Source organism: Rhipicephalus sanguineus, chromosome 3, assembly GCF_013339695.2.
Source record: "Rhipicephalus sanguineus isolate Rsan-2018 chromosome 3, BIME_Rsan_1.4, whole genome shotgun sequence".
In the NCBI taxonomy this organism is placed as follows: domain Eukaryota; kingdom Metazoa; phylum Arthropoda; class Arachnida; order Ixodida; family Ixodidae; genus Rhipicephalus; species Rhipicephalus sanguineus.
This window is the reverse complement of record NC_051178.1, coordinates 7,322,463-7,338,022: the sequence shown is the minus strand read 5'-3', so window position 1 is coordinate 7,338,022 and position 15,560 is coordinate 7,322,463. Positions and strand designations below refer to the sequence as shown.

The 15,560-nt window shown below is 45.1% G+C and overlaps 1 protein-coding gene across 1 annotated transcript; it reads left to right on the top strand.

Annotated features, from left to right (window-relative positions):
• Nucleotides 1-5,377: 5,377 nt before the first annotated feature.
• LOC119384784 (uncharacterized) lies at nucleotides 5,378-14,565 on the top strand. Its single transcript, XM_049413124.1, has 3 exons — nucleotides 5,378-6,758; nucleotides 7,165-8,066; nucleotides 14,389-14,565. Exons 1-3 carry the CDS (start codon nucleotides 5,393-5,395, stop codon nucleotides 14,563-14,565), a joined length of 2,445 nt encoding a protein of 814 aa, XP_049269081.1. The 5' UTR covers nucleotides 5,378-5,392.
• The last annotated feature ends 995 nt before the right edge of the window (nucleotides 14,566-15,560 follow it).

Here is a 15,560-nt window from a genome sequence, read left to right as displayed (position 1 = left end):
AAAGCAGTCGGAGCTAGCAGAGTTCATTGCTGTTAGGTCGTGGCGGATAATGGCGAATGCTTAAAAAAGGCTCCTTTTCGTAGGGAAGTGACTATGTTTTAAACACGAGTTATTCGCACAACGGTTCAGTATGAGCAGGCACCTCGTTGGAAGTCTACAACAGTAATATTCGTAACGCCGTGTCGGTCTGGCGCACGTCTACTCCAGCGGTAGAATTAAAGTACGTTTTTTTTTCCCAGTGAGACCAGTTGCCGTCCAAGTGGTGCTGTTTTAATGGGCGCTTGAAAGCAAGTGGTACCACTTCAGTGGCCACTTAAAACCAAGTGGTACTACTTTGAAAACCTCGTGGCAGCAAGTGGGACCACTTTGGACCACTTCAAATCCCACTTCAAATTTTCGCCTGGGTTTATAGGCAAAGTTATTGTACGTAATATAGCAAAAGCCTCGGGGGACGCGCACACATATATATATATATATATATATATATATATATATATATATATATATATATATATATATATATATATATATATATATATATATATATATATATATATATATATATATATATATATATAGTTTTCATGGTGGCGTTGTGCATTGGTAGCCCGCAAATATAATTAATGCATATATACAAATGTGTATTAACACCACTGATGACACAGCTAACATAAATACGGGTAAAATAGATGCTCAACGAGTAGTGTATGAAGGAAAGCATGTTCGCTGGGTTAATCTGGAATTTGAAAAATTGCCTCAACAGCATCACAGAGGCCATAACAGCAGTTCCAATAATGAGTGTCACCACCATGGTGTATTGGAACAAAGCGAGTGAACTTTTTATATACGCTAAATATCTCGGGCTTCCTGATGCTGAGCTCTCTTGTGCATGTTAGTGAAACAATGTTCACGAATATTTTATGAATATCCACTTTTTGATATTTAAATAGAGATGTTCACCCAATATCCATTGAATATCCACAAATAACATAGGATATTCAGACCATTTGTGGACATCCTCTAAATATTGATGGTTGGCTGGGAAGCGGACGCTCAACCATGTAGCCACCGCTGCGGTATAGCCTATTGGTTTCATAAACCAATAGGCTATTGGTTTTCTATTGGGAATTTTTGCTAGGGTGTCCATGTGGCATTGTATATTGACTGTTCTTTTTAGTTGCCTTATTCACTTGCTTTAGCTGAGTTTTGTATAACTTGCACTTCTCTCCAACCTTAATGCATATGTTTTGTATATTTTTATGGTGTTTTTCGCGTTAAATTGTAAGAGCGTGTCAAAATAAATGTCTTGCTTGTCCAAATAAACCTTTGTTTTCGATGCGCAAGTTCTAAAAATAACGCATTCAAGTATGGTTGCTGATACCCTTACCTCCATTGAGACATCACGTAGAACGCTGTGGCATCAAAGTGAAAACTGCACGGAAGTTGTTTTGGTTTCAAGCTCACGGCAAGTCATTCATTTGATTCCCTATCTTCCAGCACTTCGGGGTGCGAGTGGCAAACGTAGCTGATATACAAGGAAGTAAATTGAAAACATTAGTTTTCAGTGCCAATACACGCTTTGCAGCGAGCCGCCAGAAATGTGCCTGCTAACCTTTGTTACAATCCGCATGGTAGCGTGAAATGTTGCAATGAAAAGCGGCTGCTGCGGGCGCGAGGGCGGGCATCTCGGAGCCGACAGCAGCGCCGCCGCATCTGGATGAATTCCTCCCTCTCCGGCGCGCCGATGCTGACACCTCTCCTAGCCACCATAGTGGCGCTTTTTTCGTGAAGCCAGATGGGAAGTGGAATCGGCTTGGCTTCGGCCTTGTTGCGGCTAACCTAGCCGCTTCCGTTTTCACCGGATGTGAACTAGAAAGGGGCAGTGGAACGACCACGCTCCTTGCACAGAGTTAAGGAGGGATGGCGGGCAACGTAATAACTTTTTCTAGCGCAGACTGAGCAGACATCCTGACGGTGTCCCGTGTTGCCGCAGGTCTTGCAATATTGCACCGATTTTCGATAGGGTCTGCATCGAAAGTCAAGACTGTGGAAACGGACGTAATAAGGAACGTGTGGTCCTTGTAAAAAGGTCACCGCCGCAGACGATTGCCCCAGCATACGGGCGTGGAGAATTGTGTACCGTGCCGGTGCGTGGAGACCAGCCTTGAGTTCTTCTTCGCTCGTGCTGGGTAGAACTCCGCTTATGACACTGCGGGATACGTCGTCCGGGGTTCTACCCTAGCAAAAAAGACCAATAGAAAAAACCAATAGGCTATTTGATTATTGACACCTATAGACCTATTCGGACCTATAGACCTATTTGGACAAATAGGCTTATTGGTCCAAATACCAATAGGCATATTTGGCACTATAGACCTATAGACCAATATGGACCTATAGGCCTGTTGGCATGTGCTATTTAAAGAGGTTGCTGGTGCACTAGCCATATAGAAACATCAGAATAAATAATGTTGACAAGATTTATTGCGACTTCAAGATCTGTCCTTTGGTGACATCAGCAATCTTCATAGCGAGGATTTTGCGTAAGGCGCGGTGCCGCAGCTGTAGTTCAGCCCCTGCACAATGCTGCTGCAGGTAGTGCTTGAAGAAATCTGGAGGAAAAAATGACAGACTACATATTAAACTCCCACACTCAGTGTTGGAGACTTCTGTTATATAACCCATCTACAAATTAAGACTCACAAGAAGAAAGAGAAGTGCAATTACTGCGGAAACATGTCAGGCCTATACTGCACACGAGTAAAAGCTAGTTAGCTGCTGTAGTCATCTCTCCTTCACCCTTTTTTTTTGCTTCTCACTAAACTGTTGCACAGAGAAAGCTAGTGTTCACTTAGCTATACCTTAATTGCCATGTACAGCCATTCATGCTCACATGGTTGTGGTATTTCATACTACGACACTAAATATACACAACATAGGATTACGGAAAAAGCGTACACCTCAATGAAATGCACAGAATCAGCACATACCACTGAGTGCTTCATACTTGAGGCTATCCAATGCTGGCTTGGGGTCTCTTTTTGTGCGGTTAGACACCGAGCCTGTTACGCTGCGACCAAGAAGTCCCGCAGTCGAAAAAATTGCAACTGATGCTTCCCGCACAAAGATACTGTCCTTAGGACGGCTCATCAGATGATTGAAGGCTGCCCTTGAAATTTCAACTCCGTTTCCCAGGAACACCTGAAATAAATAATGCATAGCAAAACCACGCTGTTTATCCCTTACTGCTGAGAGATTCACTGCAAACAAACCAAACTATGACATACGTACCTCAGTGCCAACAGTTGCAAAGGGCACCAAATTTCCCTCCTCGGGAGCTTTTTTCTTGCACATCACTGCACCATCTTCAGGTGAAGGTGGCACCAGCACTTCATCTGGGAATTCTTTGTCACTTTTTTCTGGAGTGTTGGGCACTCTAGAAAGGACTGTGTTTGCGACTGCTGCGGTGCGCTGAACTTCTCTGCTCTCTGGGAATGTGCCAACCTTGCTGCACCGCATTTGTTCTGCATAGAGAAGGTCCATGAAGCTCAAGTTGTGCACATGAAGGATGACTGCTCTTGAAACGAAGCACTATACGAAGTGCACATTCTATTATGCACACAATGCTTCCTGCTGATTGAACCATGCAATTAAACCAGTGAGTGAAAAATATGAAACTACACCTGTTTCAAAAATTTTGCTGCACAGTGCCTTTTCCAGCATCGCAATGCGCTCATGCAGTCGTTTGTTTTCCTCCCTCAGGTTCTCTAATTCATCCTCATCCTTGGCACACAGAAGTTGCAGGTTTCTTTTTTTGAAGCGCTCCTCTTGCATGCTGTGCAGTGGTTTCTTGATGGCCTGCACATACAAAAACAGTTACATTGACCAAACTGCTCATCTAAGAAAGGGACCATAATGATTGCAAAAAAGAAAGCGAAGAAATAAATCACCATCCATCGTTAGATTTCTCAGGCTAAAAACTCTGCAACTTATTACTATGATTAGAGATGTCTTGAAGTATGTACTACGCGTGCATGCTATGGACAATCAGCCCGCATCTTTATAAATTACGAAACACGTGCCCGAGCACGCACTCGTCATCCAGCACAACATAATGAGAGAGCAGTGGCATTTCTTCTATTACCTAGCTGCCCTTCGACGTTTGCTTTGTTGATCGACAGCACGCGAGTGGAAAGGAAAAAAAAAGAAAACGCGACAGTAGTCTTGGTGCCCACAATGTGTTAATATCAAATTCAGATGAAGTAGTTTTCATCGGTCAGCGTGTCACAAGGATCATTAAGATCAATGAAGCATTTTCCACAGGGGTGCAAGCAAAAGATAAAGCGTGTCCTATCGGTTGCCTTTGTTCTATTTCCTCGCTGCGGCATCTTTCAACGTGTTACCAACAAAGCTATTTCCCTCGTGTTACTTTTGACGCACAACTATGGCAATTGTACGCCATGAATATGCATTGGAGCGTCGTGAACCCATCCAAAAACATGCTCCTAGGGCAACAGGGCACTCGATCTGGCCACATCGTCGTCTAGAGGGTTCGAGTTAAAAGTATAAGTACCTTTGGTTCCCACTCATCACTCGAGCTCGCGTCGCTGTCGTCCGAGGGAGGTGGCGGTATGGGCACTCTCTTGCCGCGCTTCTCAGCATCTTCTCTTGAGGCTGCATGCAGTATTGAAGCACTGAGAACAGATCTAACGCTCCCAGAAGTAAAGATTACTTACCGTACAGGCGCACAACTTGTGCTTTGAAGTAATCACTTTGGACCTCATCTTGCCAGAAGACTTCGTACCATTTGTTCTCAAAGTCATCCTTGTGTTTAGGGTTGAAGTTACGAAAGTCTGTTGTCTCAACAACAGCTCGATGATTGTCATCGCGGAAGCGTACGTACGCGTACATGACAGCGTGAACAGACACGAGGATGAGACGATGACAAAGGATGATGGCACGAAACCGTATAGACACGAGTACACGTGAGGCACAAATGAACCAAGTCATTGCTAATATTTTGCACATGCGCGCTCAGCAGTGATGCTGCCGATGCCAATCCGGCCGCCGTTGCTGCTGCTAACGACGCCGACAAGCACGGCTCCGTTTGTGTATTTTTTTGTAAATACGCGTTTCTAAGCTAAATTTAGGAAATAAATGATATCAATTAAGCAATAAAAATTTTCGGAATATTAATAAAAAAATTGCTTTAGTGGTCTACTACGCTCGGCGGGCAGCTGCACGCGCACATGCTGCGCCCCCAAAACACATATAAGCCACCGGCTAAGTCAAGCCAGGCCAAGCAAAATTGTCTTGCTCGGTGGATCTGTGATTTTGTTTTCGGCTACTGCTGTGGTGTGTCTGTGAATCCGTTTCAATCATTCTGGCTGCCATGGATGATGCTGAAGATTCCGCCGACGCCAGCGAAGCTAGCCCTTCTACCGCTGTCACTGAAGCTGAAGCTGCCAACTCCGTGCACCCTCGCGCGAGGAAACGAAAACGCTATCTGGAGCCGGGGCAACTTTGTGTAGTTCCGCGAACCACGCTGCGATATCAAGACATAAATCTGAAGCAGTGTGCAAGCGGAACAAACACCGTCAGTGACTTGCTGCGGACCTCGAGCAACAAGTGCTGCGACCCACAGCACGGATCGCATATAGCTGCCTCCACATCTCGCGACGAGACGGAAAATGATACCGCAGTGTGCAACTCTTCAGGAGACTCGCAAAGTGAGACTGCTCTTTTTGGCAGTGAATCAGAAAATAGCAGTGACAGCAGAATACGTCACGACCCCAGCAGCGACGCGCATGCCTTCGAAACTAGTGGTGAATGCAATGACGACGCTGATGCTGAAAGCGCGCAACAAGGTGACGCAGAAGAATTCTGCAATATGTTTTCTGATGAACGCCTCCCAAACGTCGATTTGACTGTCAGAGACGCCATGCTCATTTTAATGGCCTATTCTGCATCCGTCGGCCTGAACTGGGTGCATATGGAAAAGTTAGTTTCAGTAATTAATCTTTTTTTGGGCAAGTCTGTGCTGCCCACGTCGCAGTATCTTATCCGTAAGGTGTGGAAGAAGTGGAAAGAAGACATGCTCACAGACCACTTCTACTGTGAGCATTGTGGGAAAATTGTCCCTAATGAAGAAGGTGCAAAAGAGTACAGCTGCCCATCTTGCAATGCTAACAGTTCAAGCAATGTGTTCACGACTGTGAGCATAAAAAAACAGATAGAGGTGCACCTCTCCGACCCAAAGGTGGCAAATGCCCTTCTAAACTCATTGAAGAAGGTGCAGGCAGACAGTGCCTCCCAGAGCAGCAATGTCCCATTGAGGGACGTCAGTGATGGAAGGCTTTACAAGCACCTGAGGAAGGACGCATCTTGGTGGGACCTCTCCCTTACTTTTAACACCGATGGTGCCAGAGTATTCAAGAGCAGCAAATGCACACTGTGGCCTATACAGGCAGTTATAAATGAACTTCCTGTCGCAGTGCGGTGGAGCCATGTCTTACTCTGTGGACTTTATTTCGGAAAGGGCCACCCGAAAATGCAGCCATTTCTTCAAGTATTTGCCGACGCCATCAATGAGCCAGTAACGGTAAACTGGGAATGTGATGGACAAGTTTTCAAGTCCAGAATACGGGCAGTCTGCTGTTGTGTTGACGCTCCTGCAAGGGCTGCTGTGCTCAACATGAAGCAGTTCAATGGGTACTACGGATGCAGCTACTGCCACCATAAGGGTGCCCTTGTTGGTCGTAAGTATATTAAAACATATCTCTTGAGTGTTGCGAGCATCTATCACACCTGCAAAATATGTTGCAGTCATAAAACGTATTTGGACAGCCTGATGCATTTTATTGTATGCATATGTCCAATAGAGCAGCAGCAAATGGCCTTATTTGCTTGTCCAATTAAAATATGTTAATCATAGTCCGTAAAATGCATGATAGCAGTAATTAGCTCACACTGACAGCTCCTGAAATTTCATCTGTGTAACTGCACTTACTGTTGAGGTCACATTTTAACTGGTCACATTAACACATGTCTTTACTTGTGTCTGCTCTTTATATTCTACTGAAGGATGCTGTTGTCAAGGAAGATGTCTGCAAAGCTATGGATGGCATTTCAAGCTTTGTTATCCCCTGTACATGTTTTTTTTAGGCACTGTGAAGTACCCAGTCAGTGGAGCACTGCCAACAGCACGGACAGACAGCACCGTAAGAAAGGACATGCAGCTTGCAGCATCAACTGGAGGGCTGTCTCGCGGATTCAAAGGGCACTCTCCTCTTGCCCGCCTGCATAACTTTGACCTTGTCTGGAGTGTTTCTCCTGACTATATGCACTGTGTCCTGGAAGGAGTTTGTAAGCAGCTGGCCGAGGCCTGGTTTGGAGCACCAAGATCTGCTGCATATATTGGTGAGCCCTCTACTGTGCGACAGGTGAACTTCAGGCTTCTTGGCATGACACCACCACAGTGGGTAACAAGACTACCACGTGCTATTGAGGAGAGAGCACTTTGGAAAGCTAGCGAGTGGAAGTGGTGGCTTCTCTTCTACGCTGTGCCATGCCTGGATGGCATTTTGCCTGATACGTATCATGAGCATCTGTCTTTACTTGTGTCTTCTGTTTATCTTCTACTGAAGGATGCTGTTGTCAAGGAAGATGTCTGCAAAGCTATGGACGGCATTTCAAGCTTTGTTATCCGCGCTCAGGAGCTCTACAGTGAAGCAGCAATGACGTTTAACGTACATCAATTGCTGCACCTTCCAAATAGCGTTTTGGAGCTGGGTCCCTTGTGGTCACACTCAACATTCATTTTTGAGTCGGGCAATGGGTTTTTACTGCGACTCATATCTGATGCAAATGGTGTCCCTAAGCAAGTTCTTGAGCGCTTTGTAATGAAAGCTCAAATTGCAAAGCTTGCAAATACACTTCAACTTAGTGAATGTGCAAAAGTGCTGTGCAAAGAGTTGATGCCACCACCTGCAGCTGCTGATGATAACATGGGACCCAGGCTGCTTGGAAAGGGAATAGTGTTGGAAACACTTCAACAGGACGAACAGGTAGCTTGTATTCAACGACTTGGCTATGTACCCAATTCAGTGACAAGCTACCAACGTGCGGAGGTCCACAGCCAGCGCATTCATGCTACAAATTACAGGCGTGCCAAAAAGACTAGCAACTGTGTCTTCAGCAGCATAGACGGACAACATTATGCCTTGGTAAAAGCCTTACAGCTGTTGGACGGCACTTGTGTTTTGATATGCACACGCATGGACTGTCAAATGTATAAAAATTTGCCTCACATGTATGTGTGTAAACAAGCAGCTCAAAAGGTAGTGCTTTTTCCACATGAAGTTAACAGAGTTTCTGTTTTATTGACAGTTGGCAGTCAGCAGTTTGTGGCGGATATGCCGAATATGTGGGAACGGGATTGAAGAGAAGTGTTTTGTAAAGGGTTGGTCTAGTAGCAAACTAAGGAAATGCTTTCATTTATTTCTGTAGTGCTTTTACAATTCACATGTGTAAAAAGAGGTTCATTTCACTTGCTATATAACGTTTTGTGAGCTTTGATATGTTTTGACTGCGTTAGTTTTGTGAATAATGAGGGGATGTGCCTCAGCATTGAATGTTAACTAAAGTACAAAATTCAGCAGGCTTTAGTCACCTTAACAATTTCTAATTTTTGCATTTATAGCAGTATTTTTAGTGATCTTCATGAACTTGCAGGTTTTAAATTGGCACTGCCTACAATTCATTATGAACTAGAGTGAAATTGTGCCTACATAATTATATATTTTCGTTATAATAGATTTTTTTCTTAATATTGTTCTTCACTACTATTTCTCTTGTGTATCGATCATGACGCAAATTGTACTTTGTTAAATCTGCCTGTTTGTTAACTGTCTTTACTTGTGTTGCTCAATTTGGTGATTTCTCACATATTGCATGCTCATTATGTAAAATAATTTTGAAGTACACCAGCAAATAAATGTGATGTTATTTGAAAAATTCTGTATTTGTCCAACTTTTGTTGGTGTGTATTGGTCACATACCAATACACACCAGCCAATAGAATTAACTCGGCCGGGCCATATACACCCGATAAGCCACATGCTTATTGGCCAATAGGACTGATAGCCTCCATCTTATGAGACCAATTCACACCTCTATTTGCATTATAAAGGTCTCATAGAAATCAAATAGAGGATACATAGAACCAATACAAATTATGTATGTGACCAATAAAATTTTCTATTGGGATTTTTGCTAGGGTAGTGTTGCCTTTTATGACACCTCCTCCTCCTAGCGCAGACTGACACACGGACAAAGAGAGGGAACAACACTAGCGCAGGAGGCCAAAATCGACTGAAAACCTCATTTTTCCATACAGTCGCTTCCTTGTTCGGCTGTGCTAGCCTCAGTGTTAAAGCGTTGGCAAGAAAGGAACAGTACGACTTTGCATGTTCCCTGCATCAGTGAACAAACCGGGCCCTCCGTGACACGAGAAATCTGATTCGTTCTTGCGAGACGCGAAGTTTTCGTGAAAGTACGTGGCAACTCGCGCTTTCAATGATAGCCCACAGTGTAAGTACACATTTCAGCTTTGCGAGGTTTTCTGTAGCCACGTAGGTTAGTTCAGTGTTATCGTCTGACATTTTCAGTTGAAACTCACGCCGTTTTACTTGCATATAGAATTCGTCAGTGTTTTTTGCAGTGCATGAATCCCATAACATTGTACGCGGGAGGTTGCGCGGGCTCGCGATGTGCTCTTCTATAAGTGAGCGATCTCAAGTTGGCGATATACATTTTAGGGCGTCTATCTTTAGTCAGGAAAGCGCTGTTACGAATCGTGCGAGCGACGTTTTAGTCATTCGTGGACGCGTCCGCTCCACGCCTTTCGTGGAGCGAACGCTCTCAATGCCGTGCTTCACCAGTGTTGATTTCACCGCCAGCGCTGCGCCGCTTGTTTTTGTGTGTTTGTTGATAGGTGGCAGCACACTGCAAGCGATTTGCTTGTTGACCGGTTTGAGAGCGAAATCAGCGAAATGTTCTCCGAGCCCAGACGTCTGTCTATAATTCCTAATTGTAAACATGGTAACGCGGAGTGGTCGAAGTCGTTCGGTGGAGGAAATTCTTCAGATTGCTTTCAGCAGTGATGTTAAAAGGAACCATCTTGACGACGAGGATTTTTCACTGGACGTAGAAGGTTGTGAAAGCACCGAGAGTGACAGCGACGATGAACGATCAGCTGCTAACTGACGCGAGTTGCACTTCACGTCCCCTCGTGCGTAAATGTTCTCTCACGCTCGTAAGTCACTTTGACTGTATATAACATGTAGTATCCTTTCAAAATAAAAGGATCGTTTTTCTTCTGCATTGCATGTAGCGGAATTATTGTGGATATTATGGAGCGCCGCATGCAGCCAACACGCTCGAGCTTGATCAGCGAAACGAAATGGTTAGAGCGATGAATCGTGCAGTAACGGCCACAATCCACGCCTCTCGGCTAACTTCTGTACTTCACCGGTACCTTCCGAACGGCATTCTTGTTCGACAAATGTTTCGCTACGTCGAATTATTCGACGTTGCGAAAAGCATACGTGTGCATTCTTTTTGATATTCATGTTTCGGTCGTGTTGATCGAACCTGCAACATGCGAGTGAAGTGAATGCACACGGCTGGGGTCTGAGCATGGCTGTGATACAAGCGCTACTAAACGGGATGTTAAATGCTTGTGTTCCGTTGAAGAAGTCTCTCCGCGTTCCTGACTCTGCAAGTAATGACGACGGCGTAATATGTTTGCAAACCATCTCCACGTTAAACATGCGGTCCCGTGCAGCAGCGATGACGCTACTCGCTGAAGGCCTACTTCTGCGACAAATCCGTCAGGCAGGCTCGGTTCGTACATCAGAATGCCGTTCAGTTCATACGTCAATTCTAGTTCGTGCAGTTTTCTGTAGCTCGCACAGGATTTCGCAAAGCATCGTTGATGCACGGTAACGGAACTGAAATGTAACCTTTCACACCGCAGCAAATAATTAGGTGGTGAGCACTTTCCATGGTTTGGGAAAGTATTTTGGTCTCATATTCATTTCAGGGCAGCTCATGACTTCATCCGGTGAAAGTGGCACGGGCCGTGAGTTTGCACGTCCTATCTGTTCCTATGCTAACAAACGGGTTGACCCGCCTCTGGCCGCCATCTTGAATCGCACAGCGTGCCACCTATAGTTCGTGGGCATTGCGAATACTCGCGGACAACTATTCTTGGCAATGAAGCGAAGGCTACAGAGCTACAATGCACGTATCCTGCCGCTAATGAATGCAGTCCCACAATTGGGTCCGTATTTTCTGCATGAGATATATAAAATACTCAATTTTTTATGTGCAGCTTTTTGAGACGGAACGCAGCGCTCACAAGCGAGATATATGATTTTTTTTTTTACTTTATACGTTGTCACTTTGCGTTTTTGTGTGTGTGAAAAAGTCGCGCTTTTTACCCGTACCTTAGACGCTAAGCAGCGTTTGCGTCGAAATGCAACTCTAGACATCACTTTCCACGGCGTTACGAGACGCGCGCCAAACCGGACTACTTCGCGTAGCAGTACATGTGCAGACGATCCGCCCTGTAGCTTTCTTTTCATTGCCAAGAAAAATTGTCCGCGAGTATACCACGCGAGCAGACAGCGGAAGGGCAAGTTTCTCCCTGCGCAATTATTAGTAGAAGCGAGCCGTCGAAGGCACGGAGGCAGGCACATGAAGGCTCCCTACGCCCGTTGCGCTCCTCGCGCTATCTCGCTGGTAATTAAGAAACGCTTATAAGCGCCTGCCGTCTCAGAGTCCTGCCAGCGGTAAAGGGTGTGTATATAACGCTCGCCGTTAGCTACCTGAAGGGTCTGCTCTTTGTGGCGTAATGGCTAGCGCCACGCGCTGCGGAGCGAGAGGTTGCTGGTTGGATTCCGAGCTTCGGAATCATTTTTCTGAATCATTCTTCTTTGGGACTTCTATATATATATATATATATATATATATATAATATATATATATATATATATATATATATATATATATATATATATATATATATATATATATATATAATTGCTATCGCAATAAAAAGTTACTTGTGAGCTCAGCATTGATTTGTGCTCTTTCCTTGAGTAGCTGTGCTATCCTGTCAAGATGTTCAACAAGTACCAACGCATTCCAATGTGGTATTTTTTTGTTGTTTGTGAAAGACAAGTGACCAATTTCATAACTATGCAATATTTGGTAGCTAACATCGTAATTGTGTACTCTAAGGCATGGAACCGGGACAAAATATTTCCATTTTCATAAAACTTTTGTCACCTCTTCAAGCTACCTGATGAATATACCTTTGGCTGTCGAATAATATGTAAAAGTCATCAGGGGTAATAACAATAGAAAATTCTTTGACTTGCTTTCTGTAATGCTTTGTTTTTGAAATATTTGTAGAAATGATGCGTAACATGTTACAGCATGCATATCGGTAAAATATATTGTAGGTTGCTACAGAAATCACCATGTTATGATTCTTCTCTCTAGAATTTAGCACTTGTGTAGCTGTATCATCAAGACAGTTCCACATTTCACTTGTCTATAGCTAAACATCACCTTGCACAAGATGAGCATTAGCTGCAAATAGCTCTGTGATAGCTGATGCATGCAGGAGTTATACATAGAGTAAAATGTGAGTTGCGAAAGGACATTGTTTGCAGCATTACATCACAGAAGCTGACCGAGCTAATTGGTCTGTCTATGACAGCTCGCCTATTCATGAAACCACAGCCTTCTGAAGTAGCTTCCGGCGATGGTGTGTGCGTGAATGTGCCTTCTTCTTCGTCCTTGTTTTTGAGATTCGCTGGTTTCCTCGCACCTAAACATGAACCAACCGGCCCAGCTTTTCACGCTTCTCAACTTCTGAAGTAATATATGGCCGCTTGTTTTCGTATGTTTCTGATCAAAACAGCATGAAGCCAAGGCTATGCAGTTGGACATTGAATAGAGATGGATTATTCAGATAAAATGGTAAATATTATGTCACTGTTTCCAAAAAAGGGCATCAATAATAAATTGCAATATATGTTCACGTGTTGCGCTAAGCTGTATGCTTCAGTGCCAATCTAAATTTAACTTATAGAAGATTTAGCCCACGAAAACACGAGAAGGCAAGAAGGGCACGAGGACATAGCGCTACAAACAACTGAGGTTTATTGTGCACTATATTTAATTGTTTTACTAAATTTAACTCTCTCTTGCAGGTTTCAAGTACAGCAACTGTACCACCACGACAGTGCCGCACAAGAGATCCTATCGTCATGCCGAGTAAAGAAAATAAATAGAAAATTGCTTACTCCTGGAAATCTCTCGTCTGGTCTTATTTGGTTTGTTTGTGATTATAAAACAGCACTTTCTTAGGAAATATAAAATTGAACGAACTAGCCCCATTTATTGTCCTGTTGACAGTGTAGCACTCATTTCCATATGCGTGCGTCATAGACCTACATGATTATTTATTGGCTTTGAAAGACTCGCGGGAAAAGCACAAGACATACAACCCCCCGCTCCACCCTACCTCCCCGGCCGCCCCCTTCTTTCCTCGAGATAAGCGCACGAAGGCGTGGTCTGTAGGGCGAAGTGCAACGGCGCAGGAGCGGGGCGACGATCTTTAAAGCGCGCCCCGCGCGCACTGAGCGCCCTCTCGGTGGTGACAAAGAAAGCATGCTGAAGTAAATGGTGTATGTAAATAGCTCGCAGTTAGCACGCTGAAAGACGGCACTCTTCGTGGCCTAGCCGTCTAACGCCACGCGCTGCGAAGCCAGAGGTCGCCCGTTCGGTTCCGCGCGTCGGAAAGGTTTCCTGAATTACTGTTCTTTGTGGCCTCGACATTGCTGCCGTCTTTCAGAGATTTTTTTCTTCTGATTTATTTTTGTTTGTGTCTTATATATATATATATATATATATATATATATAACTTGGCTTGAGCGAACGAACGTACGAAAACTTTTATTGTTCCAACGTTTCGGCCGGGGTCCGGCCGAAACGTTGGAACTTCATGTTGGCACCACTGACATCGTGAAAACCGGATGTTCGAAATCACTGGACTCGTTGAGGGAAGCGTTGCGACGAGTGAGACAGGTGCGCTCGGATATTACAACGGTGCACATAAGCCTGCCACTACCCCGTGCACCGAATCGCCGACTTCGCGACTCGAACTGGCGCTTCGTGTCCTGGTTCAATTGGAAGTGCAGCGTTTCAACAAAGAGGCCCGTCGTCTTTGCCACTGCGGGATGTTGGGAGCCGGCGTTTTCTACGTGGAACATGGATTCTCAGCCCTCCCACTGAGACGTTTCCTGGCTGCAGATGGCCTACACGCGAGCTTCAAGGGAGTCGCGCTGCTGGCTCAACACACCAGAGTTCAGCTCCGAAGGAGTTCAGCGGCATGGAGAGCAGCGCCAGCCCCTTGCACGCCCAACTCCGGTCATCAGCCCACTCAACAACGGACTGCCGTGGAGCACACAGAGCCACCCAGGGCCCTAGCAGTCACAACATCACCGCTCCCGCCAGCGCGGCGCTACAACACCAGGAGGACGTACGTGGCGACGACCAAGGCGGCGACTTCCAATTGACACAAGGGCGCAAACGGTACGGCCGGTCTCAAACACGCATGGTCCCAGTCATTTCTCTCGATTAGGAAAGCTATTGAGAAACGGGTGCAATACGAAAAACATGCGGAACAATTAAGCAAATATTTATCTCACCAAATTGCACCTAAGGGCCTCCGCCTAGCTTGCACCCCCTCAATGTCAACGCTAAGTGAAACCGAAAAGACGAAGTGGGAAGCAATCTTACTTGAAGCATCCTTGAAATTGACGCAGGTCATTGCGGACCATAGTGAGCGTAAGGCTGCCGAGTACAGTGTCGCGGAGACCTCGCAGAAATTGTTGTCCCATCTCGGAGAGCATGAGAGAAGAGAATTGGAGGAGTACGAGTCAAAAAAGAGAGAGGAAATTTCAATAGTAAAAGAGCGCAAATTTCAACGGGACAGTAGAACTTCCACTGCTCAACTACATGCAGAAAATAGGGGTGGGACTTCACAAGAAGGCCGGAGATCTGCCCCACATCAGCCTAACAATGAAGAGAAAAATGAACAACCAAAACAACAGCGTAGACTTGACCAAAGCGGCCCGACTCCCGAACATGGAGCTGACACTCACGCTCCACAAGATAGCCGGGCGCACTCAGAAACTCGTGAGAACAATGTCCTTAACCTGTCCACTATAATGCTTACACCCACGCAGCTTCAACTTTTGTCGAGGGGCTTAACCTTTTCTCCATCGTCCGGTAGATTCAATGAGTTTGAACTCTACCAGGACCTCGATAACTTTGCGCGCAATCTCCGCCTCCGTGAATATTTTCATGATCGGAAAGACAGTCCAGGCGAGAATAGATTGATTGGTGGTGACAAATCGTGGTGTCCAAGTGAGCAGAGGGACAAACACCTTGATATGTATATATCAGCTGTCCAAAAAGAC